General features: G+C 57.6%; 2 protein-coding genes across 2 annotated transcripts; one reads left to right on the top strand and one right to left on the bottom strand.

The window, feature by feature from the left end:
• Nucleotides 1–238: 238 nt before the first annotated feature.
• Nucleotides 239–12,457, top strand: LOC127577031 (myosin-7). The gene is made up of 9 exons (XM_052027901.1): nt 239–359; nt 1,059–1,367; nt 1,894–2,097; nt 3,096–3,221; nt 4,451–4,621; nt 10,275–10,379; nt 10,813–10,908; nt 11,840–11,974; nt 12,369–12,457. Exons 2-9 carry the CDS (start codon nt 1,161–1,163, stop codon nt 12,387–12,389), a joined length of 1,065 nt encoding a protein of 354 aa, XP_051883861.1. The 5' UTR covers nt 239–359; nt 1,059–1,160; the 3' UTR covers nt 12,390–12,457.
• Nucleotides 12,458–12,903: 446 nt separating this feature from the next.
• LOC127576500 (RNA-binding protein 39-like) lies at nt 12,904–22,042 on the bottom strand. The gene is made up of 12 exons (XM_052026980.1): nt 21,896–22,042; nt 20,249–20,295; nt 19,727–19,807; nt 19,060–19,203; nt 18,895–18,966; nt 18,490–18,607; nt 17,985–18,137; nt 17,674–17,811; nt 17,378–17,443; nt 16,990–17,194; nt 16,137–16,226; nt 12,904–13,551 (listed from the first exon to the last, which is right to left on the bottom strand). Exons 1-12 carry the CDS (start codon nt 22,040–22,042, stop codon nt 13,454–13,456), a joined length of 1,359 nt encoding a protein of 452 aa, XP_051882940.1. The 3' UTR covers nt 12,904–13,453.
• Nucleotides 22,043–25,625: the final 3,583 nt, after the last annotated feature.

The raw sequence follows: 25,625 nt of genomic DNA, 5'->3' as shown, positions 1-25,625 counted from the left end.
CCGTCTCGGCATCCTCCCCTCCTGCTCCCTCCCTCACCGCCGTCCCCTCCTGCTCCCTCCCTCACCGCCGTCCCCTCCTGCTCCCTCCCTCACCGCCGTCCCCTCCTGCTCCCTCCTCACTGCTGACCGTCCCGCGGCATTCCGTCCCCTTCCGCTCCCTCCTCACTTCCCTCCCCTCCCGCGGCGCTCCCTCCCCTCCCTCCTTCCCTCCATGCTGATGGGCTCTGCCTGCAGAGGAGATCTCGGACCTGACGGAGCAGCTCGGCGAGCGAGGGAAGAGTGTTCACGAGTTGGAGAAGATCAGGAAGCAGCTGGATCAGGAGAAGCAGGATCTGCAAGCAGCGTTGGAGGAGGCAGAGGTGAGGGTTTGGTGTGTGACGGGACGGTGCGGGGGGAGCTTCACCCTGTCTCTGACCCCGGGAGTGTGTGATGGGACGGTGCGGGGGGAGCTTCACCCTGTCTCTGACCCCGGGAGTGTGTGACGGGACGGTGCGGGGGGAGCTTCACCCTGTCTCTGACCCCGGGAGTGTGTGATGGGACGGTGCGGGGGGAGCTTCACCCTGTCTCTGACCCCGGGAGTGTGTGACGGGACGGTGCGGGGGGAGCTTCACCCTGTGTCCGACCCCGGGAGTGTGTGACGGGACGGCGCGGGGGAGCCTCACCCTGTGTCTGACCCCGGGAGTGTGTGACGGGACAGTAGGGGGGGGAGCCTCACCCTGTGTCTGACCCCGGGAGTGTGTGACGGGACGGTGCGGGGGGAGCCTCACCCTGTGTCTGACCCCGGGAGTGTGTGACGGGACGGTGCGGGGGGAGCCTCACCCTGTGTCTGACCCCGGGAGTGTGTGACGGGACGGTGCGGGGGGAGCCTCACCCTGTGTCTGACCCCGGGTTTGTGTGACGGGACGGTGAGGGGGGAGCCTCACCCTGTGTCTGACCCCGGGAGTGTGTGACGGGATGGTGCGGGGGGAGCTTCTCTCTGTGTGGGGAGGGAGCCTCTGTCTGTGTGCGAGGGAGCCTCTGTGGAGGGAGCCTGACGCCCTGCCCTGCCCTGCCCTCAGGCCACGCTGGAGCACGAGGAGGGGAAGATCCTTCGCTCGCAGCTGGAGTACAGCCAGCTGAAGGCGGACACGGAGCGGAGGCTGGCGGAGAAGGAGGAGGAGATGGAACAGGCCAAGCGCAACCAGCAGCGTGTGGTGGAGTCGCTGCAGAGCTCGCTGGAGGCCGAGACCCGCAGCCGCAACGAGGCGCTGCGCGTGAAGAAGAAGATGGAAGGAGACCTCAACGAGATGGAGGTGCAGCTGAGCCTGGCCAACCGGCAGGCAGCCGAGGCCCACAAACAGGGCAAGGTCCTGCAGGCCTCGCTCAAGGTGAGGGGCATGAGGGATCTCCACACCGTGAGGGAGCTTCCCGGGGAGGGGCGTGAGGGATCTCCACACCATGAGGGAGCTTCCCGGGGAGGGGCGTGAGGGATCTCCACACCATGAGGGAGCTTCCCGGGGAGGGGCGTGAGGGATCTCCACACCGTGAGGGAGCTTCCCGGGGAGGGGCGTGAGGGATCTCCACACCATGAGGGAGCTTTGCGGTGAGGGGTGTGAGGGATCTCAATGCTGGGGGAGGGAGCTCAGCGCCTGGGTTGGGGTGGTGAGGGATCTCAGTGCTGGGGGAGGGAGCTCAGCGCCTGGGTTGGGGTGGTGAGGGAGCTCCCTGACAGGGAGGGATCACCCCAAGATGGTGAGGGATCTCATGAGGTGGATGAGTCACTGAGGGATCTGAGCGCTGGGGATGGATCTTGGTGTCGGGGAGGGAGCTCAGCGCCTGGTGAGGGAGCTGCCCCAGTGAGGGATCTGACCGTGAGGGATCTGCACCCTCCCCCCCCCCCCCCCCCCCCCCCAGGAGGTGCAGCTGCAGCTGGATGACGCGTTGCGGCAGGGCGAGGAGCTGAAGGAGACGGCGGCCATGGCGGAGCGGCGGGGGAACCTGCTGCAGGCCGAGCTGGAGGAGCTGCGGGCCCAGCTGGAGCAGACAGAGCGAGGACGCAAGCTGGCCGAGACCGAGCTGATCGAGAGCAGCGAGAGGGTGCAGCTGCTGCACTCGCAGGTACCCCCGACCCCCAACCCCGGACCCACAACCCCGGACACCGACCCCCGACCCCAGACACCGACCCCTGACCCACAACCCCAGACACTGACCCCCGACCCCGCGGCCGAGACCGAGCTGATCGAGAGCAGCGAGAGGGTGCAGCTGCTGCACTCGCAGGTACCCCCGACACCGACCCCCGACCCCGGACACTGACCCCTGACCCACAACCCTTGACACTGACCCCTGACCTCGCGGCCGAGACCGAGCTGATTGAGAGCAGCGAGAGGGCGCAGCTGCTGCACTCGCAGGTACCCCCGACCCCTGACCCACAACCCCGGACACCGACCCCGCGGCCGAGACTGAGCTGATCGAGAGCAGCGAGAGGGTGCAGCTGCTGCACTCGCAGGTACCCCCGACCCCGGACACTGACCCCTGACCCCCAACCCCGGACACCGACCCTGGACACCGACCCCTGACCCACAACCCCGGACACCGACCCCCGACCCTGCGGCCGAGACCAAGCTGATCGAGAGCAGCGAGAGGGTGCAGCTGCTGCACTCGCAGGTACCCCGACCCCTGACCCTGGATCCTTGACCCCTGACACCACCCCCCACCTGACCCCTGAATTCACAACCTTCCCCCTCCGTCCCCTGACCTACGACCTCACCCCTGACCCTGCAGCTGGCACTGGCATGCCCCTAGACCCCTGACCTCCAACCCCTGACCCTGCAGTGGACACTAATATGTGCCCCTTACCCCCTTGCATCCTGACCTCTGACCCAGCAGCTGACATTTACGTGCCCTTCGTGCCCTGACCCCCACCCTGACCCACTGACTTGCAGCAGACGCTGATCCCTGTGGCTGACAATGATGTGCCCCTTGCCCCCCAACCCCTGACCCCACGGCAGACACTGACGGATGTCTCTCCCCCCGACCCTGCGGCAACACTGACGGACATCTCTCCCCCCGACCCCTGACCCTGCGGCGACACTGACAAGTGTCTCCCACCCCCCCAGAACACCAGCCTGATCAACCAGAAGAAGAAGCTGGAGGTGGACATCGGGCAGCTGCAGGCCGAGGTGGAGGACTCACTGCAGGAGTGTCGCAACGCTGATGAGAAGGCCAAGAAGGCCGTGACCGACGTGAGTCCGGGCACATTCCGATCCCGCCGGAGGGGGAGGGCCTGCCACAGGGTCCCGGGGAGGGAAGGGGGCGGGAGGGACAGGGCAGGCCCAGACTCAGACCTGGGGGAATGGGTGGGGGCTTGGCCTGAGGGCTGGGTCCGGGGACCAGGTCCCCAGGGCTGGGGGCAGAGGGTCACAGCCGAGGGGGGGTGCCGGTCCCGGGGCTGAGGAGACCGGGCCTGGGGACCTCAGTGGTTGGCAGCCCCGAGGACCAGGTGCCAGGACTGGGTCGGACCCTGAGGGTTGGAGCCCTGGACCCTCAGTGGTCTGGGACCCGAGGAATGGGGGAGTGGCTTATTACTGTCACTTGTGCTGAGGTCCAGTGAAACGTTTGTCCTGCACACTGATCATACAGGTCAATTCATTACACAGTGCACTGAGGTAGTACAGGGTAAAACAATACAGAGTGCAGAATAAAGTGTTACAGCTACAGAGAAAGTGCAGTGCAGGCAGACAATAAGGTGCAAGGTCACAACGAGGGAGATTGTGAGGTCAAGAGTCCATCTTATCGCACTAGCGAACCATCCAATAGTCTTATAACAGCGGGACAGAAGCTGTCCTTGAGCCTAGGGGAACGTGCTTTCAGGCTTTTGTATCTTCTGTCTGCCGGGAGAGGAGAGAAGAGAGAATGTCCCGGGTGGGTGGGGTCTGTGATTATGTCGGCTGCTTTCCCGAGGCAGCGGGAAGTGTAGACAGAGTCCGCGGAGGGGAGGCTGGTGTCCGTGATGCGCTGGGCTGTGTCCACAACTCTCTGCAGCTTCTTATGGTCTTGGGCAGAGCAGTTGCCGTCCCGAGCCGGGATACATCCAGATAGGATGCTTTCTGTGGGGCATCGGTAAAGTCGGTGAGGGTCAGAGGGGACGTGCCGAATTTCTTCTGCCTCCTGAGGAAGCAGAGGCGCAGGTGAGCTTTCCCGGCCGTGGGGTCTCCGTGGTTGGACCGGGACAGGCTGTTGGTGACGGTCACTGCAGGGAACCTCTAGCCCTCTACCCTCTCGGCCTCAGGACCGCTGATGTCGACAGGAGAGTGTGCGCCGCCCCCTCCCTGAAGTCAGTGACCAGCTCGTTGTCTGTCGAACACAGAGGGAGAGGCGGTGAGAGGTTGAGACCAGCCCTGGACCCGGGGAGCGGAGAGGCGCGGGGAGGGGGGAGTCCGTGCGTGACCCAGTCTCTCCCGTCCCTGCGCAGGCAGCCATGATGGCGGAGGAGCTGAAGAAGGAGCAGGACACCAGCGCCCACCTGGAGCGAATGAAGAAGAACATGGAGCAGACCATCAAGGACCTGCAGCACCGGCTGGACGAGGCCGAGCAGATCGCCATGAAGGGGGGCAAGAAGCAGATCCAGAAACTGGAGGCTCGGGTGAGGACGGCCCTCCCTCCCGCACTCCCTCCCTCCCTCCCTCCCTCCCCCCCCTTCCTCCCCCCCCTTCCTCCCTCCCCTTCCTCCCTCCCCCTTCTGAGGAGGGGGTCACACAGCAGGGGAACAACCGGTCCCTGCCGACCCAGATCCCCGTCCCAGCCGGTCCCACCTGCCCGCGTTTGGCCCATATCCCTCTGAACCTACCCCGTCCACGGACCTGTCCGAGTGTCTGTTAAACGTTGTTGACGTTCCTGCCTCACCCACTCCCTCTGGCAGCTCGTTCCACACACGGACCACCCTCTGGGTGAGGAAGTTGCCCCTCAGGTCCCCGTTAAACCTCCCCCTTCTCACCGTAAACCTGTGCCCTCTGCTTCTTGATTTTTTTTCAATCTTTTTATTAGTTTTCAAATTAATACAGATTAATATATCGATGTTTATACATGTAATACGCAGAGATCAGGAGAACAATCAGGACGGATAATCATAAAGAACAATAAAATATAAAAAAATCTGTAGATCCAACGACCTCTTAGTGAATGAATATAATATAAAGGAAGAAGATTTATTATAAAATCTAAAAGAAAGAAAACAAAATGCCCAAAACAGTAAGAAAATTTATAAACAATATATCAAACCAAACTAAACTAAAGAAAAAAAATTCAAAAAAAAAGAGAAAAAGACTGGGCTAAAATTTCTCAATAGAAACAGAGCAATATTATGTCATCAACTCCGTTCCTCTCAATTGGAGAATTATTGAAAGGGGATCTATATCATGTGAAAATATTGAATAAATGGACTCCAAATATCTTCAGATTTAAGCGAAGGATCAACAGTGCCGCTCCTAATTTTGCCCAAGTTTAAACATGATCTAGTTTGAGAGAACCATTGAAAAGTAGTCGGGGGTATTGGATCCTTCCATTGAAGCGACATGGATGGTTTGGCCATTAATGTAACACAGGCAATCATACGGTTAGCGGAGGCAGATAGATGGCCAGATTCTATCCTTGGTAAACCAAAAATTGCAGTGATTGGGTGAGGTTGTAAATCAATCTTCAATACAGTTGAAATAATGTTAAAAATGTCTTTCCAATATTTTTCCAAACGAGGACAGGACCAAAACATATGTGTCAGAGAAGCCACATTCAACCTTTGGATCTATGGGTCCTGTGAACTACCTTAAACTGTATCAACGGGTGTCTGGCACACATTGAAGATGTGTTAACTAAATGAAGAATTTTCTTCCAAGTCTCTGTAGGTAAAGATGTCTGGAGTTCACTCTCCCATTCATTCTTAATTTTGTCCAGTGGTTCTGAACGAATTTTCATAATTAGATCATAGATTATTGCTATCAAGCCCTTCCGACAGGGATTAAAACCAAAAGTTTCTTCCATAATTTCAGTTTTGTAAAATGTGGGAAAAGAGGGTATAGCAGCTTTTAAAAAATTTCTAATTTGCAAATATCCAAAAAGGTGTGATCTTGGCAAATTGTGTTTGTTAGACAATCGTTCAAAAGATGAAAAACAGTTATCAATGAATAGATCACGAGAACATACTATTCCCTTCCTTCTCCATATGGAAAAAGCTGAGTCAACTCTGGATGGATGAAAGAAAAAATTAGATTGAATGGGACTTGATAGATTAAATTTATTCAATCCAGAACATTTACGAAATTGAAACCGTATTCGTATTGTATGTTTAACAATTGGGTTAATCATATGTTTACTTAATTTGGTAAGTGCAAAAGGGAGTGAAGCTCCTAAAATAGAAACTAATGAAAATTCAAGTACTGATTGGTGCTCAAGGTGTACCCATTTGGGGCGTTGAATTGCATCTGAATCTTGTATCCAAAAAATTAAATATCTAATATTGATTGCCCAATAATATAATCTAAAGCTAGGCAAGGCCATACCACCATCCTTTTTTAGTTTTTGTAAATATTTCTTACTTAGCCTTGGGTTTTTATTCTGCCAAATATATGAAAGAATTTTAGAATCAATCGTGTCAAAAAAAGATTTCAGAACAAAATTTGGAATCACTTGAAATAAATATAAAAATTTTGGTAAAATATTCATCTTAACCGCATTAATTCGGCCTACCGATGATAGAGACAGTGGGGACCATTTAGTAAATAATTGTTTAACATGGTCAATTAAAGGCAGTAGATTAGCTTTAAATAAGTCCTAATGTCTCTTAGTAATTTTAACACCTAAATACAGAAAATAGTCAGTTACCAATCTAAAAGGTAATTGGCTATAAATTGGGATTTGCATATTTACTGGAAAAAGTTCACTCTTATTAAGATTTAATCTATAGCCAGAAAAAACACTAAACTGATCTAATAGTGATAGTACTGCGGGGATAGATTCCTCCGGATTAGAAATATAAAGTAACAGGTCATCTGCGTAAAGAGATATCTTATGAATCATCTGTCCGCGAGAAATGCCACATATATTTGAAGAATCCTGGAGTGCAATAGCCAAGGGTTCTAAAGCAATATCAAATAATAAAGGGCTTAACGAGCAGCCTTGTCTAGTAACTTGAAAAAGCCTAAACAAAGGAGATCTTTGATTATTAGGAAGTATTGAAGCCATAGGTGTATAATAAATCAGTTTAATCACAGATATAAGTTTCGGACTAAAATTGAATTTTTGAAGTGTACTGAATAGATATTCCCATTCGACTCTGTCAAGCGCCTTTTCAGCATCTAGTGAAACAACACGTTCTGGAATTTGGGATGAAGGAGTATATATAATATTCATTAATCTCCTAAGGTTAAAATGTAGATAACGATTCTGAATAAATCCTGTCTGGTCTTCAGAGATAATTTGTGGCAGAACCTTTTCCAGTCTAAGGGCCAATATTTTGGAAAATATTTTGGAATCGACATTTAATAAAGAAATAGGTCTATAAGATGCACAATCAGTGGAATCTTTATCCTTTTTAAGAATTAAAGAAATAGTTGCTTCATAGAAAGATTGTGGTAGTTTACCCACTGATAGGGCATCTTTAAAAATTTTGGCTAACCAGGGAACAAGAATATCAGAAAAGGACTTAAAAAGTTCAGCTGTGTGTCTGTCAGGGCCGGGTACTTTACCGAAGTTCATTGAAAATATTACTTTCTTTATTTCTTCTTCCGAAATGGGAGCATCTAATGTAGAGCGTTCATTTAAAGATAATTGGGGAATCTTCAAATCTCTTAAAAATTCATGTATTAAAGTAGGATCCTCAGGGGATTCTGATTGGTATAAAGAAAAATAAAATTCTTGAAAGGATTTGTTAATTTGAACGTGATCTATCGTGTAGGTACCATCTGGTTTACGAATTTTACTAATCTGATGTGTAGATAAAGTAGCTTTCAATTGGTTGGCCAGTAATTTACCAGATTTGTCACCATGTATATAAAATTGACTTTTGTTTTTAAGTAGTAGATTTTCAATTGAAGATGTTAATAATAAACTATGTTGTAATTGGAGTTCTGTTCTCTTTTTAAAAAGCTCCAGATTCGGAGTAACAGAATATATTTTATCAATTTCTTTAATCTTTTCAGCCAATATACGTATTTTGTTATTAGTTCGTTTTTTCAATCCAGCGGAATATGAAATAATTTGACTACGGATGTACGCTTTAAACGTATCCCATATTATCCCACTGGAGATTTCTTCAGTAAAATTAGTTAAAAAGAAAAATGAAATCTGTTCTTTAATAAATTGGATGAAATCTAAGTCTTGTAATAGCAAAGGGTTAAATCGCCATTGTCTGACATCAAAGGATAGATCTGGTAATTTAATTGGTAATCTCAATGGTGCATGATCAGAAATGGCAATTGCATTGTATTTGCAGTCCGTAGTAAGTGGAGCTAGTCTAGCATCAATAAAAAAATAATCAATCCTCGAGTAGTTATGGTAGACATGAGAAAAGAATGAAAATTCTTTATCAAATGGGTGGAGAAATCTCCAAACGTCTAAGATTCTGGATTCAACTAAAAAGGAATTAATAAAGACAGCGGATTTGTTTGGAAGTGCAGGATTTGACACAGATCTATCCATTGAAGGGTTTAAACAGCAGTTAAAATCTCCACCCATAATCACAGTGTATTCATTTAAATTAGGAAATAATGCAAACAAATGTTTAAAAAATCCAGGGTGATCTACATTGGGTGCATAAACATTAACCAGAACAACTTCTTTATTATGAAGCAGACCAATAATTAATAAAAATCTACCATTTGGCTCTGATATTGTCTCATGATGGACAAACGGAATTGAGGAGTCTATAAAAATAGAAACTTCTTTCGCCTTTGCTTGTGAATTTGAATGAAACTGTTCACCCCTCCAAAATCTAAAAAAACGTTGATTATCTTTCTTCCTGGTGTGAGTCTCCTGAGCGAAAATGATCTGAGCATTTAATCTGTGAAAAACTTTAAAGATCTTCTTGCGTTTAAGCAATTTGTTTAAGCCATTAACATTCCATGAAATAAAATTAATAATCTTATCCATTTTAACAGATTAAAAAACATCTGGTGTGTAAAGGGTTAATCCTGGTATATACGGATCTTACCAACAGGAAGAAGTAAAAACGTTCAAAGAGGAAACGGATATGATGACAATTTAGGAAAATTTGTAGTTTAGCCCAGAAGAAAAAAACCTAGAAACAGCCCCACCCACCCTCCCCCAACAGCCCGAAAACTGGCCAATAGACGGCCAGGAAGCTGCCCTCCAACTGAATTAACCCCAATTCTATTGGTGGCAGGAGTCCAAATTAACACATATATAAACCACTCATGTTTAGACCAAGAATGAATGAGATAACCCAAACAGAGATAGTGCCCCCTGGTTCTTGATTCCCCGACCCTGGGGAACAGACTGTGTGCATTCACCCTATCGATGCCCCTCGTGGGTTTATACACCTCTGTAAGGTCACCCCTCACGCTCCAGGGAATAAAGTCCCAACCTGCCCGACCTCTCTCCGTAACTCAGTCCCTCGAGTCCCGGCAACGTCCTCGTAAATCTCCCTCTGTGCTCTTTCCCAGCTCGACGGCATCTTCCCCACAGCAGGGCGACCAGAACTGAACACAGTTCTCCAAGTGCGGCCTCACCGACATCCTGTACAACTGCAACCTCACCTCCCGACTCCTGTCCTCAGTGCCCTGACCGGTGAAGGCCAGCGTGCCGAACGCCTTCTTCACCGCCCCGTCTACCTGTGACCCCACTCTTGGGGAACCGTGTCCCTGTACCCCTGGGTCCCTCTGTTCTACAACACTCCCCGGGGCCCTGCCGCTCACTGGGAAAGTCCGACCCTCATTTGTCTTCCCAAAACGCAACACCTCACACTGATCCGAACTCAAGTCCATCTGCCGTTCCTCGGCCCACTGACCCAGCTGATCGAGACCCCCCTGTAAACCCTGATCACCACCTTCACTGTGGACGACACCACCTATTGTGGTGCCGTCTGCAGACTCACTGACCGTGCCTTGTCCATCCACATCGTTGATCCAGATGTCAAACAGCAACGGGCCCAGCACCGAGCCCTGGGGAACACCACTAGTCCCGGGCCCCCAGTCCGAGAGACAACCCTCTACCCTCCCCCTCAGCCTCCTCCCTCCGTTCCTCGGTGACGAGCTGACCGCTAACCCTTGCCCCCTGCTCTGTGCCAGGTGCGGGAGCTGGAGAACGAGCTGGAGGCGGAACAGCGAAGGTGCTCGGAGGCGGTGAAGGGCGCCCGCAAGTTCGAGAGGCGCATTAAAGAGCTGACCTACCAGGTGGGTGCGGGGGCAGAAGGGAGGGGGTGCCTGGGCCAGGAGGGAGGGAGGGGCTATCCTGGGAGATGACCGAGGGGTTGCTTTGTCCCGTCACACGCCAGGCCAGTGGATGGAGGCGAGGGGGTCCTGGGGAGAGGGTCCCGGGGTTGGGGGGGTCAGGAGGGGAGTCGCGCCCCCACAAGCCGGACCCCCACCCTCCGAGCCACGGCCGGTGCTGAGTGCAGACCCCCACCGTCTGGGGGGGGGGGGGAGTGCGTGAGAGGGGGTCGGACTCTCTCCCTCGGTGGAGGGACTGAGGGGAGGGAGGGGCTGGAGGGAGCCACAGATTGTCTGAACAGCACTCACTCCCACTCTGTCTTCACTCTGTCCCCCGCTCCCTCCCTCCCTCCCTCCCTCCCTCCAACCCCAATTCCCTCTCCCCGCCCCCCCGCAGACAGAGGAGGACCGCAAGAACAACATCCGACTGCAGGATCTGGTAGACAAACTCCAGCTCAAGGTCAAAGCCTACAAGAGATCGGCTGAGGAGGCGGTGAGTGTGGAGGGAGGGAGGGGGGGGGCGTCTGTAACCCTCTCCCCACCGAACACCCCTCCCCGTCTCCGTCACCCCCTCCCTCCCCCCCACCCCTCCCCGTCTCCATCACCCCCTCCCTCCCCCACACCCCTCCCCGTCTCCATCACCCCCTCCCTCCCCCACACCCCTCCCCGTCTCCATCACCCCCTCCCTCCCCCACACCCCTCCCCGTCTCCATCACCCCCTCCCTCCCCCACAACCCTCCCCGTCTCCGTCACCCCCTCCCTCCCCCACACCCCTCCCCGTCTCCGTCACCCCCTCCCTCCCCCACACCCCTCCCCACCTCTGTGAACCTCTCCCTCCCCCACACCCCTCCCCGTCTCCGTCACCCCCTCCCTCCCCCCACCCCTCCCCGTCTCCATCACCCCCTCCCTCCCCCACACCCCTCCCCATCTCCGTCACCCCCTCCCTCCCCCGCATCCCTCCCCGTCTCCGTCACCCCCTCCCTCCCCCACACCCCTCCCCGTCTCCCTCACCCCCTTCCTCCCCCACACCCCTCCCCGTCTCCGTCACCCCCTCCCTCCCCCACACCCCTCCCCGTCTCCGTCACCCCCTCCCTCCCCCACACCCCTCCCCGTCTCCGTCACTCCCTCCCTCCCCCCCACCCCTCCCTGTCTCCGTCAACCCCTCCCTCCCCCGCACCCCTCCATGTCTCCGTCACCCCCTCCCTCCCCCGCACCCCTCCATGTCTCCGTCACCCCCTCCCTCCCCCCACCCCTCCCCGTCTCCGTCACCCCCTCCCTCCCACGCACCCCTCCCTCCCCCGCACCCCTCCCCGTCTCCATCACCCCCTCCCTCCCCCGCATCCCTCCCTGTCTCCGTCACCCCCTCCCTCCCCCACACCCCCCTTTCCCCTGACACTAACCCCTCCCTCTCCCACCTCCCACAGGAAGAGCAGTCGAACACCAACCTGGTGAAGTTCCGGAAGCTTCAGCATGAGCTGGACGAGGCTGAGGAGAGAGCGGACATCGCGGAGAGTCAGGTCAACAAACTGAGGGCCAAGACCAGAGATGTCAGCACCAAGGTAACCTGTGTCCCGGGAGTGTGTGACGGGACGGTGCGGAGGGAGCTTCACCCTGTGTCTGACCCCGGGAGCGTGTGACGGGATGGTGCGGGGGTATCCTCACCCTGTGTCTGACCCCGGGAGTGTGTGACGGGACGGTGCGGGGGGAGCCTCACCCTGTGTCTGACCCCGGGAGTGTGTGACGGGACGGTGCGGGGGGAGCCTCACCCTGTGTCTGACCCCGGGAGTGTGTGACGGGACGGTGCGGGGGGAGCCTCACCCTGTGTCTGACCCCGGGAGCGTGTGATGGGACGGTGCGGGGGGAGCCTCACCCTGTGTCTGACCCCGGGAGTGTGTGACGGGATGGTGCAGTGGTATCTATGATTGAGTCTAATTTTGGGAATCTCTGTTGCAGAAACTGCTGGCCGAGGAGTGAACTCTGCTGAGAATGTTCCAGAACTTCCCCTGTAAAATTTCTGTAGAATAAAAGTCATCAGCAAAGTTTGTGGACTCTCCGTGTGGTCTTGTGGACACTCCTGAGTGATGTGACCAACACTCACGCGCTGCAGTTCCCCCCTCCCCTCTCCCTCCATCTCGTTCCCTCCATCTCTCTCCCCCTATCTCCCCATCTCCCTCTCACCCCATCCGTCTCTCCCCCTCACCTCTCTCCCTTCCCCCCTCTCTGACTCCCTCCCCCCCTCTCTCTCTCTCTCACTACACCCCATCTCCACCTCCAACCCTGTGCCAGATTGGTGAGGTTCAGCATTTGTTCACCAGTAACCATATCGACAACACTCAGCCTGATGTTTTCTTAGGACTTTTATTTCAAAAGCACCACAGATCCACCGTGTCTGGAATCTCAACAAAGTGTGTGGGGGGAGCCTCACCCTGTATCTAACCCCAGGAATGTGTGACGGGACGGTGTGGGGAGAGCCTCACCCTGTGTCTGACCCCGGGAGTGTGTGGCGGGACGGTGCGGGGGGACCCTCACCCTGTGTCTGACCCCAGGAGTGTGTGGCGGGACGGCGCGGGGGGACCCTCACCCTGTGTCCGACCCCGGGAGTGTGTGGCGGGACGGCGCGGGGGGAGCCTCACCCTGTGTCCGACCCCGGGAGTGTGTGGCGGGAGGGCGCGGGGGGAGCCTCACCCTGTGTCCAACCCCGGGAGTGTGTGACGGGACGGCGCAGGGGGAGCCTCAACCTGTGGATGGGGATTGTCCCGGGGGAGTAGGTCAGTGAATTGGTCTGTCTTTATTATTATTGTACAAATGTTTATTCGCTGAAAGCACGACAAAAGTGTCAAAATACTACGACTAATGCAGAAAGTGGAACTACAGCAATGATGTTAACAGCACTGAACGCAGAGGCTGCCCACGGGGACCACGAGCTCCATCTCCGCGAATTCCTCTTTGGGACATTATCTCAGTCCCTCTCACTCCGTCCCAGTGCTCCATGTCGGCTGCTCCTCCTGGGCCCCGGGCCCGATGTCCGCCCTCCTCCTTCACCCCGTCCCCTCTGTGTTCTGGGTCCTGGGCTCCCGGGTTGGGACGGTCCCAGGGAGGTCCGTCCTCAGCTGGAGCCCCTGGGTGGGGGTGGCACCTGGGGGTGGGTGGGGGAGAAGGTACCGTCAGGGTGCTGGGGGCTCTTCTCTGACCCCATCCCTCCTGCTCCACTCTCCCCGCTCCTCAGCCCCCTCCTCTCCTCCCCTCTCTCCTCCCACTCCCTCCTCAGCCCTCCCTCAGCCCCTCCCCCTCCCTCAGCCCTCCCTCAGCCCCCTCCCCTCCTCCCCCTCCCTCAGCCCCCTCTCCTCCCCCCCTCCTCCCCCTCCCTCAGCCCCCTCTCCTCCTCCCCCCTCCTCCCCCTCCCTCAGCCCCCTCTCCTCCTCCCCTATCTCCTCCCACTCCCTCCTCAGTCCTCCCTCAGCCCTCTCCCTCCTCCACCTCCCTCAGCCCCCTCCCTCCTCCCCTCCTCCCCCTCCCTCAGCCCCCTCCCCTCCTCCCCCCTCCTCCACCTCCCTCAGCCCCCTCCCTCCTCCCCCCTCCTCCCCCTCCCTCAGCCCCCTCCCCTCCTCCCCCTCCTCCCCCTCCCTCAGCCCCCTCCCCTCCTCCCCCTGCCTCAGCCCCCTCCCCTCCTCCCCCTCCTCCCCCTCCTCCCCCTCCCTCAGCCCCCTCCCCTCCTCCCCCTGCCTCAGCCCCCTCCCCTCCTCCCCCCTCCTCCCCCTCCCTCAGCCCCCTCCCCTCCTCCCCCCTCCTCCCCCTCCCTCAGCCCCCTCCCCTCCTCCCCCCTCCTCCCCCTCCCTCAGCCCCCTCCCCTCCTCCCCCACCTCCTCCCCCACCTCCTCCCCCCTCCTCCCCCTCCCTCCTCCCCCCTCCTCCCCCTCCCTCCTCCCCCTCCCTCCTCCCCCTCCCTCAGCCCCCTCCCCTCCTCCCCCACCTCCACCCCCCCCAACTCTCCTCCCTCTTCATTGGACAAAATTATCCGAATCCGACTCCAATGGCAACGGGATTTGGCCGCAAGACGTCCTCCTGTTTCTATGGTAACAGGCTCGAGTTGGGCCTCCTCCAGCTGGGCCGCACGGGCCTTCTGTCGCCGTGGTAACGGTCTTGGGAAGGCTGTTCTCGGGCCGTCTCCTGTTGCTATGGTAACATGATTTGTGGGGTGCACGGGCCTTCTTGTCGCTAGGGTAACAGTGCTGCTCTGAGCAGAATGGGCCTACTGTTGCTATGGTAACAGGCTTTGAAGACTACATGAGCCTACTGCCGTTTCCACGGCAACAAGCTGAGTGGGGCTGACTGGGCACAGGCCTCCTGTTGCCGTGGTAACCTGTTTGAGAAGGCTGCTCGGGCCCACTCCTGTTGCTGGGGTAACGTGGCTTGGCGGGGGGCTGCCTGGGCCCACTCTGGTTTCTACGGTTACAGGCTTTGGGTGTTGAGCTTAATCTCGTTGCTGTGGTAACAGGCTGTGGTGGGCTGCATCAGCCTACAGTTGCTATGGTTGCAGGCTTGAGACTATTGCAAAGGCTGACTCCTGTTGCTAGGGGACAGGATTGGGCTGACTCCTGTAGCTATAGTAACAACCTTGGGCCTACTCCTGTTGCTATGGTGACAAGCTTGAGTAGGGCCAGACAGGCCTCATCCTGTTGCTATGGAGACAGGCCCAGGGCCTCGGGATCCTGCAGCTCCCCCACCCTCTGGTCCCAGCGTTGGCCTCAGTGCCAGTCGGTGTGGATTGGATCGATGGCAACATGTCCTCCTCGCTGACAGTCAACACAGGTGCACCTCAAGGATGCATGCTGAGCCCTCTGCTCTGCCCTGTCTACACCGTGTGGCTCGGCACAGCTCAAGCACCATCTATAAATCCGCCGGTGACACCATGTTGTTGGCAGAACCTCAGATGGTGACGAGGAGGTGAACAGGAGTGAGGCAGATCGGCTGGTTGAGAGGTGTCACAACAACAACCTCGCACTCAGCGTCAGCAAGACCGAGGGACTGACTGTGGACGTCAGGGAGGGGAGGTCAGGAGAACACACACCGGGCCTCACTGAGGGTCAGCGGTGGGAAGGGGGAGCAGCTTCAAGTTCCTGGGCGTCAACATCTCAGAGGATCTGTCCCGGGCCCAACACATTGATGCAGTCACGAAGAAGGCACAGCGGCAGCTCTACTTCATTAGGAGTTTGAGGAGATTCGGTCCGTCACCAAAGGCTCTTGCAAATTTCCACAGATGTACGGTGGGGAGCATCCTGACCGGTTGCATCACCACCTGGTACGGAGGCTCCAATGACCAGGATCGCAAGAGGCTGCAGAGGGCTGTAGACTCAGCCAGCTCCATCACGGGCACAACCCTCCCCGCCATCGAGGACATCTTCAAGAGGCGGTGCCTCAAGAAGGTGGCATCCGTCACTGAGGACCCTCACCACCCGGGACATGCCCTCTTCTCGTTACTGCCATCGGGGAGGAGGTACAGGAGCCTGAAGACCCACACTCAATGATTCAGGAACAGCTTCTTCGCCTCCACCGTCAGATTCCTGAACGGTCCATGAACCCCTGAACACCACCTTGTCGTTCCCCTTTTCCACTATTTATTTATCTTTGTAATTTGTAGTAACTTTACGTCTTGCACTGTACAGCTGCCGCAGAACAACACATTACACAACGTACGTCAGTGATAATAAACCTGCTTCTGACCTGCAGCCGAAGGCATCAGGATCCCAAAGGGATAGATGTTTTGGAGCTGAAGAGCGGCCTGGGTCGCTGGTGGGATTTCCAGCCCCGATCCTGGGGGGAGGGGGTGGAGAGACACCGAATCAGGGGCTTTGAGAACCCATCCCAACACCCAACGAAACCCTGGGTCCCAGCCTGTGACCCGCTCCCGGGGCCCTGTTATTCTCTATATAAACCCCCCCGAACCCCTGGATCAGATCCCAGCCTGTGACCCACTCCCGGGGACCTGTTATTCTATATATAAACCCCCCGAACCCCTGGATCAGATCCCAGCCTGTAACCCACTCCCGGGGACCTGTTATTCTCTATATAAACCCCCCCGAACCCCTGGATCAGACCCCGGCCTGTGACCCACTCCCGGGGACCTGTTATTCTATATATAAACCCCCCGAACCCCTGGATCAGACCCCAGCCTGTAACCCACTCCCGGGGACCTGTTATTCTATATATAAACCCCCCGAACCCCTGGATCGGACCCCAGCCTGTAACCCGCTCCCGGGGACCTGTTATTCTATATATAAACCCCCCGAACCCCTGGATCAGACCCCAGCCTGTGACCCGCTCCGGGGACCTGTTATTCTATATATAAACCCCCCGAACCCCTGGATCAGATCCCAGCCTGTAACCCACTCCCGGGGACCTGTTATTCTATATATAAACCCCCCCCCGAACCCCTGGATCAGATCCCAGCCTGTAACCCACTCCCGGGACCTGTTATTCTATATATAAACCCCCCGAACCCCTGGATCAGATCCCAGCCTGTATCACCCATCCCTCCCCCCCACCCCAGAAGTCTCCCTCCTGCCCCACAACTTACCCTTGGCCAGACGAGCCATCAGCTGTAAGCGACTGCTGGGTCCCAGGCTGATCCCAGATCGCTCCGTGTCCTCGCTGTCCAGGACGGAGCCGGGAGGCTCCAGCTCCGAGCGCTCCGTCACTGGCCCCACCCTCAGTGGCCTCCCCGCCAGCTCGAAGCCGTCCAGCTGCTCCAGTGCCCGGCGGGCACGGTCCGACTCCGCAAACTGGGCCACAGACAGACAGGGTGGGTCACTGTGCAATCTCCCCTCCCCTCCCCTCCCCTCCCCCGGCGCCCGACCCCAGGGAAAGGAACGTCGGTGGGGGGGGGGGGGTCGCGGAGAGTCCCGGCGGAGGTGGGGAGGGGTGAAGGGGGGGAGGGGGCAGCGGCCCAGAGACAACACACTCACCGTGACGAAACCATAGCCTTTGGAAATCCCGCTCTCAGGATCCCTGATCAGGTGCAGGCTGTCGATCTGTGGGGGTGGGGGGGGGCAGAGGGTTACTGTGGGGGTTGAGGGAAGGGGAAGCAAGGGAGAGGGGAGGGGGAAGGGAGAGGGGAGGGGGAAGGGAGAGGGGAAGGAGGGAGAGGGGAGGGGAGGGAGGGAGGGGGAGAGGCAGTGAGTTACAGTGGGGGGGGAGGGGGAGACGGAGGGGAGGGGGAGAGAGGTGAGGGAAGGAGAGGGAGGGGAGGGGGGGATCGTACCTTGCCAAAGGGGGAGAAGATCGCCCTCAGCATGTCCTGGGTGATGTTGGAATGGAGCGATCCCACGTAAAGCCTCATTGGTCCGGCTGCCCCCCTCGGCTGGGGTCCGAGTCCGGGATCGGGTCGGTTCTTCTCTGCCTGTTGTCGGTGGTGGGGGTCAGTCAGCCTGGCTCAGGATATGACCAAACCCACCGCCCTTCCCACAGAGCTCCTTCCCGCCTCCACACCCCTCCCTCCCTCCTCCTGGCCCCGCCCCCCCGCCACACCCCCGCGCCCGCCGCCCCGCCCCTCCCCCCCCCCCCCCGGCCTACCTGCGATGCCTGGATAATGATGGGGACTCCCAGTAACTTCTTTCCCGAGAGACCAATTGCTCGGGAGACGGAGTCGATGTCGTAGAACTCGACGTAGGCGATTCCCTTCGACCTGCGTGAGCTGCGGTCCGAGATAATCTTCACGTCTCGAACCTGTCAGAGACCAGAGCGATTCATGTCCCATCCCGTCCCGCACCGTCCCGTCACACACTCCCGGGGTCGGACACACGGGGTGAGGCTCCCCCCGCACCGTCCCGTCACACACTCCCGGGGTCGGACACACGGGGTGAGGCTCCCCCCGCACCGTCCCGTCACACACTCCCGGGGGTCGGACACACGGGGTGAGGCTCCCCCCGCGCCGTCCCGTCACACACTCCCGGGGTCGGACACACGGGGTGAGGCTCCCCCCGCACCGTCCCGTCACACACTCCCGGGGTCGGACACACGGGGTGAGGCTCCCCCCGCACCGTCCGTCACACACTCCTGGTTCTGGAGACATCCTGACCTTTCCGACTGAGGAGAAGAAATGTTCCAGATCGCTGGGGTGGGTCTGTGCTGAGAACTGGAGGCAGAGAACGGTGCAGGCATCGCGCTCTCCCGGAGAATGGCCGTACACACGGTCCCTGTTGGGGAGAGAGGCAGCGTGAGGTGGGGGTCTTACACCCCTCCCGTCTGGCCCGCATCCTCTCCCCGTCTCCCCCACACCCCTCCCGTCTCCTCCTGCACCCCTCCCATCTCGGTGACCCCCTCTGGCCCCCACACCCCCTCCATCCCTTGCCCGAGGAAAGCCATCGCTGTTGAATTGCTGCCTCCGGGACAAGCGTGTCGTCCAGGCAGTGGACTGACCGCCCCCCCCCCCCCACCGGCTGTTCCCGCACCAGAGGTGTGTGGTCAGTGCTGGGATCTTCACCTGCTCAGGCTCCGGGACCTGTAGCGAGGGCTCCGGCTCCGCCGTGGGCTCCTGCTGTGCGATCGGAAGTGCCTGAAAGGGAAGGGCAGTGGAGGTCAGGCCAGGGAATTGCCAGGGGGTGGGGTGGGGACAGTCAGAGCAGAAACACCGATTGGCTCCCCCCACCTGTGCCTCCTTCGCTCGGCCCGGTGGTGACCCCCGTGGTCCTTCCGCCGACTGCGTCCCTCCTTCCTCCGTCCTCCCCGCCGGTGACCGTCCCTCCTCCGTGTCCGCCGGTGCGAGCTGTCCGGACCACGCTCCCGGCTCCCGCTGTGGGGTGGGGGGAGAGGGAGGGAGGGGGAGGGGGAGAGGGATAGTGAGACACCGGTCAGTGTACAGATCTCCCCCTGAGGGAGGGGGACTGAGGGACACCGGTCAGTGTACAGATCCCCCCCTGAGGGAGGGGGACTGAGGGACACCGGTCAGTGTACAGATCCCCCCCTGAGGGAGGGGGACTGAGGGACACCGGTCAGTGTACAGATCTCCCCCTGAGGGAGAGGGACTGAGAGACACCGGTCAGTGTACAGATCTCCCCCTGAGGGAGAGGGACTGAGGGACACCGGTCACTGTACAGATCCCCCCCTGAGGGAGAGGGACTGAGAGACACCGGTCAGTGTACAGATCTCCCCCTGAGGGAGAGGGACTGAGGGACACCGGTCAGTGTACAGATATCCCCCTGAGGGAGAGGGACTGAGGGACACCGGTCAGTGTACAGATCTCCCCCTGAGGGAGAGGGTCTGAGGGACACCGGTCAGTGTACAGATACGAGGAGGGCAGGAAATGTCAGGAATACCTGCTGTGTCTCCGGATTTGGCTCCCGTTCCGACCTCTGGTGTCTTTTCCTTCCTGACTCCGACTCCGATCGCGGCTCTCACTGTGTCAGCCAGAAGTTGGAGACATCAGTTTGGGCTCTGCTCTCTGTTCCAGCTCCGGAGAAACTGGGAGCAGGGACAGACCTCACCCAGACCCCTGGGTGGGTCATTCCCCTCTGGCCCCTCCCCGTCTCCCTCACCCCCTCCCTCCCCCACATCCCTCCCCGTCTCCGTCACCCCCTCCCTCCCCCACGCCCCTCCCCGTCTCCCTCACCCCCTCCCTCCCCCACGCCCCTCCCCGTCTCCCTCACCCCCTCCCTCCCCCACACCCCTCCCCGTCTCCCTCACCCCTCCCTCCCCCACATCCCTCCCCGTCTCCCTCACCCCCTCCCTCCCCCACACCCCTCCCCGTCTCCCTCACCCCCTCCCTCCCCCACGCCCCTCCCCGTCTCTGTAATAACGGACGCTATCCCCTCCGGGTTTGGGACATCTTTCCCTCTCACCTGCGGATGTTTTGCTTGACTCCTCCCTTCTCGATGAGCCTCTTCTCCTGAGTGGCGGAGAGGGAAGAGTTGAGCCTTACTCCCAATATGTTCCCCCGATTCCTGAGCTGCAGGCAGGCGGACAATTCCCAAGTCTTGTCCACCTCTGGCCCTCTTGCCCCTCTCGCCTCCACCAACTCCCCCCTCAGACAGCCAGGGCTATCCGGGATTTGTTCCAGGAATGGATGGGTGTGGGGGTGGTGGGGCTGGGATTGGTTTGTGATGAATCCCAGGGACGGAATCGGCAGATTACGGAGTAATCGGGTTCGGGATGGGGGCCGGGTGTGGCATTGGGAAGGGCGTTGGGATTTGGGAAGGGGTTGGAACTGCGGATGGGATCGGGAAGGGGGGAAGGAGTTGGGATTGGGTGGGAAAATTGGGAATGGGATTGGGAAGGGAGAGGGTGGTGAGATTGGAAGGCGCTGGGATTGGGAATTGATATGGGGTTGGGAAAGAGCTCTAGCATTGGGAATGGGATTGGGAAGGGAACACGGTTTAGGAATTACGGGATTTGGGAAGAGGTTAAAGTCATGGATGTGGTCGGGAAGGATGAAGAGATTTGGGAGTTGGGGATGGGAACGGGGAACGGGGGGAATTGGGAAGGAAGGAAAGTTGGGATTGAGGGTGGGAATCCGAAAGGGATAGGACTGGGAAGAAAGTGGGTTGAGATTGGAAATGGGGCGGGAATGGGGATTGGGAATGGGCGGGAATGGGCGGGAAGGGGCGGGAATGGGGTGGGAATGGGCGGGAATGGGCGGGAATGGGGTGGGAATGGGGATTGGGAATGGGGGCGGGAATGGGTATTGGGAATGGGCGGGAATGGGGATTGGGAATGGGGCGGGAATGGGGTGGGAATGGGGCGAGAATGGGCGGGAATGGGGTGGGAATGGGGTGGGAATGGGGATTGGGAATGGGGCGGGAATGGGGCGGGAATGGACGGGAATGGGGTGGGAATGGGGCGGGAATGGGCGGGAATGGGGTGGGAATGAGGATTGGCAATGGGGATTGGGAATGGGGCGGGAATTGGGAGGGGCAGGAAGTGAGTGGGTCAGGTGGGAATGGGAATGTGCCCCCGCCCTCCTCCGGCCCCACTCGCTCGCTTACAGTACCTGGGATCTTGCCATGCATCACCACTGGGCATGTCCCGGTGCATCCTAACCCTGCGGCAAACACAGTGCGTTCAAGAGAGAGAAGAAAACGGTCAAATGGTTTTCAAGAGAACACCAGGGAGGGAGATGGAGGGTGGGATCCGCGGGGAGAGAGGAGGGTGGTGGGGTGAGGGGGAGAACAGGGGAGGGGAGAGTGCTGGGACAGGGGTGGCGAGGCAAGCTTTTACAGGCGAAGTTGTGACTATGTAGCGCCAGCTGGTGGTGGGAGGACCTCTCAACATGTAACGTGACAAGTTGACATAGAAAATTTCAATGGGGCCAGATGTTGACATAGGAATTCCCAATGGCAGTGGGGGCGGCGGGTTGGGGGAAGAATGGGCAGAGGGACTGGGAGAAGGGAAGGGAACAACTGTCAGGAAGTGAAAGAGCCAAGGAACGAAGAGCCAGAGAGGGAGAGGGTGTCCTGCGTGGCCGGCGGAACACGCGTCCGCGCCATTACCTTCTTCCTGAAGGGAGCTTCCAACATCGCCTCGATAACAACGTCGAAGTCATCCGACGACATGATGAGCCTGTCCGGCAGGGAGGCAACGGAAACCTGCGGCAATGGGGCAAATAACTTCCCGCTCAACATATCCCCATTGCCCATGTATTAACTCACCCCCGAACCCCTGGGTCAGGACCCCAGCCTGTGACCCACTCCCGGGGACCTGTTATTCTATATATAAACCCCCCGAACCCCTGGGTCAGATCCCAGCTTGTCACCCACTCCCGGGGACCAATTATTCAATATATAACCCTCCCCCCACCACCACCACCCCCCGAACCCCTGGATCAGATCCCGGCCTGTGACCCACTCCCGGAGACCTGTTATTCTATATATAAACCTCCCGAACCCCTGGATCAGATCCCAGCCTGTAACCCACTCCCGGGGACCTGTTATTCTATATATAAACCCCCCGAACCCCTGGATCAGACCCCAGCCTGTGACCCGCTCCCGGGGACCTGTTATTCTATATATAAACCCCCCGAACCCCTGGATCAGATCCCAGCCTGTAACCCACTCCCGGGGACCTGTTATTCTATATATAAACCCCCCCGAACCCCTGGATCAGACCCCAGCCTGTGACCCGCTCCCGGGGACCTGTTATTCTATATATAAACCCCCCGAACCCCTGGATCAGATCCCAGCCTGTGACCCGCTCCCGGGGACCTGTTATTCTATATATAAACCCCCCGAACCCCTGGATCAGACCCCAGCCTGTGACCCGCTCCCGGGGACCTGTTATTCTATATATAAACCCCCCGAACCCCTGGATCAGATCCCAGCCTGTAACCCACTCCCGGGACCTGTTATTCTATATATAAACCCCCCCGAACCCCTGGATCAGACCCCAGCCTGTGACCCGCTCCCGGGGACCTGTTATTCTATATATAAACCCCCCGAACCCCTGGATCAGACCCCAGCCTGTGACCCATTCCCGGGACCTGTATCTCCACATGTACATCCCTCAAGCACCCAATCCCTGTCCCTGTCTCCTTGTCTCGCTCACCCCTCCCTCCTTCTCTCTGCCCCCCCCCCGCCCTCTCTCTGGCCCCCACTCTTGCGACCCCCTCCGTTACCTTGGTCCACCGTTCTGTGCGCCCCTCCCTCCTCTCCGGGGGGACGTCCCCGGGTTCCGAACCCCAGGCGCTCTGGGACGTCCCTGCCAACTCCGAACCACCGGGGCGGGTCTGCCAGCGGGATGCGGGCGCCGGGAGCCCAAGGATGGCTGGGTGAGCGAGAAGGGGTGGGTGTGAGGAAGGAACCCTGCCTGGCCACACTGCACAGGGTCCACACTGCCGCCGGTCTGCCTGGTCCCGGGGCCGGGAGGGAGGGAGGGAGGGAGGAGGCAGGGGCGGGGAGACCCGCCGGCAAACAGCAGAAGGCTACAATATTCCCAGAGTCCGGAATGACCGTGTGCCGGGGGATGTTGTTACACCGGCAGGAAGTTCCGATCGACCCAAGGCCGGACATCCCTGAGGCCAACAACGCTGGAGATTAAATCTCGGCACAAGGTCACACCGGGGGGAGGAGGCGAGGGAGATCGTCACTGGGACTCACCCCGAATCCCCCGTTCACTGGGACCCTCATTAGGGTTGGGTGTCACCGAACAGTCTGACAAACTTCTGCAGATGTCCCGTTGGAGGTGTCCTGACCGGTTGCATCAGGGTCTGGGACGGCGATTCGAACGCGCAGGAGCGTGAGAAGCTACAGAGAGCCCAACACATCAGGGGCACATCCCTCCCCACCGTCGGGATTATCTACAGGAGGCGCTGACTCAGAAAGGCAACGTCCGTCGTCAAAGATCCCCACCATTGGTATTGGGTTATCGTTGTCACTTGTACCGAGGTCCAGTGAAAAACTTGTCTTGCAAACCGATCGTACAGGTCAATTCATTACACAGTGCAGTTACATTGGGTTAGTACAGAGTGCATTGATGTAGTACAGGTAAAAACAGTACAGAGTAAAGTGTCACAGCTACAGAGAAAGTGCAGTGCAATAAGGTGCAGGGTCACAACAAGGTAGATCGTGTGGTCAGAGTCCATCTCATTGTATAAGGGAACCGTTCAATAGTCTTATCACATTGGGGTAGAAGCTGTCCTTAAGTCTGGTGGTACGAGCCCTCAGGCTCCTGTATCTTCTACCCAATGGAAGAGGAGAGAAGAGAGAATGGCCCGGGTGGGTGGGGTCTTTGATTATGTCGGCTGCTTCACCAAGGCAGCGAGAGGTAAAGACAGAGTCCAAGGAGGGGAGGCTGGTGTCCGTGACGCGCTGGGCCGTGTCCACAACTCTCTGCGGTTTCTTGCGGTCCTGGGCAGAGCAGTTGCCGTACAGAAGCCTGAAGTCCCCACACCACCAGGTTCAGGAACAGCGACTTCCCTTCAACCATTTGGTTCTTGAACCGACCGGCACAACCCTGATCACTGCCTCAGTACAGCAACACTGGGACCGCTTTGTACTGCAGTGGGCTTTGTTTTGTTCTAATTGTGTTCATACTGGTAAAAATTGTGTATAATTTATGTTTCATTCCTTGTGAATGCTGCTTATCTGATGCTCTGTGCCTGAGATTCTGCTGCAGGGAAGCTTTTCATTGCACCTGTGCACACATGGACTTGCATCTGACACCTCCCCCCCAATCCCCCCGCCCACGGGGAGCCTTCACCCTGATCCCTCCGTCCACGGGGAGTCTCCCCCCCCAAATCCCCCCACCCACGGGGACCATCCACCCAATCCTGGTGGATCTTCATTCCTGCAGGCAAATCATTCTGGGTGGAATCTCGAACCAGAGTCTCCAGTGGAGTCGCAGGGTCACACGGCACGGAAACAGGCCCATGCACGGTACACAGCAAGACATTTAGTATAAATCAGCATCAAGGTCGGCACAACGTGGTGGGCCGACTGGCCTCTCCTGTGCTGAACTGTTCCACGTTCTCAGTCCTACCCTAGTTTCATCTGCAGATACCAATAATTCAGCAACTGTGGCGAGAGGAACAATTCACGCCACAGGTCCAGGAACCTGTGTCAGCACTTTCCCAGTGAGCGGCAGGGCCCCGGGGAGTGTTGTAGAACAGAGGGACCCAGGGGTACAGGGACACGGTTCCCCTGAGAGTGGGGTCACAGGTAGATGGGGCGGTGAAGAAGGCGTTCGGCACGCTGGCCTTCACCGGTCAGGGCACTGAGGACAGGAGTCGGGAGGTGATGTTGCAGTTGTACAGGACGACGGTGAGGCCGCACTTGGAGAACTGTGTTCAGTTCTGGTCGCCTTGCTGTGGGGAAGATGCCGTCGAGCTGGGAAAGAGCACAGAGGGAGATTTACGGGGATGTTGCCGGGACTCGAGGGACTGAGTTACAGAGAGAGGTCGGGCAGGTTGGGACTTTATTCCCTGGAGCGTGAGGGGTGACCTTACAGAGGTGTATAAACCCATGAGGGGCATCGATAGGGTGAATGCGCACAGTCTGTTCCCCAGGGTCGGGGAATCAAGAACCAGAGGGCACAGGTTTAAGGTGAGGGGGGGAGATTTAATGGGGACCCGAGGGGCAACTTCCTCACCCAGAGGGTGGTCCGTGTGTAGAACGAGCTGCCAGAGGGAGTGGGTGAGGCAGGAACATTAGGACAAGTACATGGATGGGAAAGGTTTGGAGGGATACGTGCCAAACGGGACTGTCTTAGGAGAACACCTTGGTCCGC

The sequence above is a fragment of the Pristis pectinata genome, chromosome 12 (genome assembly GCF_009764475.1).
Source record: "Pristis pectinata isolate sPriPec2 chromosome 12, sPriPec2.1.pri, whole genome shotgun sequence".
In the NCBI taxonomy this organism is placed as follows: domain Eukaryota; kingdom Metazoa; phylum Chordata; class Chondrichthyes; order Rhinopristiformes; family Pristidae; genus Pristis; species Pristis pectinata.
This window is presented reverse-complemented; position numbering and strand designations above follow the sequence as displayed.

Excerpts from the sequence above, each read along its gene's own strand:
- LOC127577031 (XM_052027901.1), top strand. The coding sequence starts at position 1,161 with ATGGAACAGGCCAAGCGCAACCAGCAGCGTGTGGTGGAGTCGCTGCAG. Across the intron at positions 4,622-10,274 it reads TCCAGAAACTGGAGGCTCGG|GTGCGGGAGCTGGAGAACGA; the intron begins GTGAGGACGGCC and ends GCTCTGTGCCAG. Across the intron at positions 10,909-11,839 it reads AGAGATCGGCTGAGGAGGCG|GAAGAGCAGTCGAACACCAA; the intron begins GTGAGTGTGGAG and ends CACCTCCCACAG.
- LOC127576500 (XM_052026980.1), bottom strand. The coding sequence starts at position 22,042 with ATGGGCAATGGGGATATGTTGAGCGGGAAGTTATTTGCCCCATTGCCG. Across the intron at positions 19,808-20,248 it reads GTCAAGCAAAACATCCGCAG|TGAGAGCCGCGATCGGAGTC; the intron begins GTGAGAGGGAAA and ends TGGCTGACACAG. Across the intron at positions 18,608-18,894 it reads AGGTCCCGGAGCCTGAGCAG|GGACCGTGTGTACGGCCATT; the intron begins GTGAAGATCCCA and ends TCTCCCCAACAG.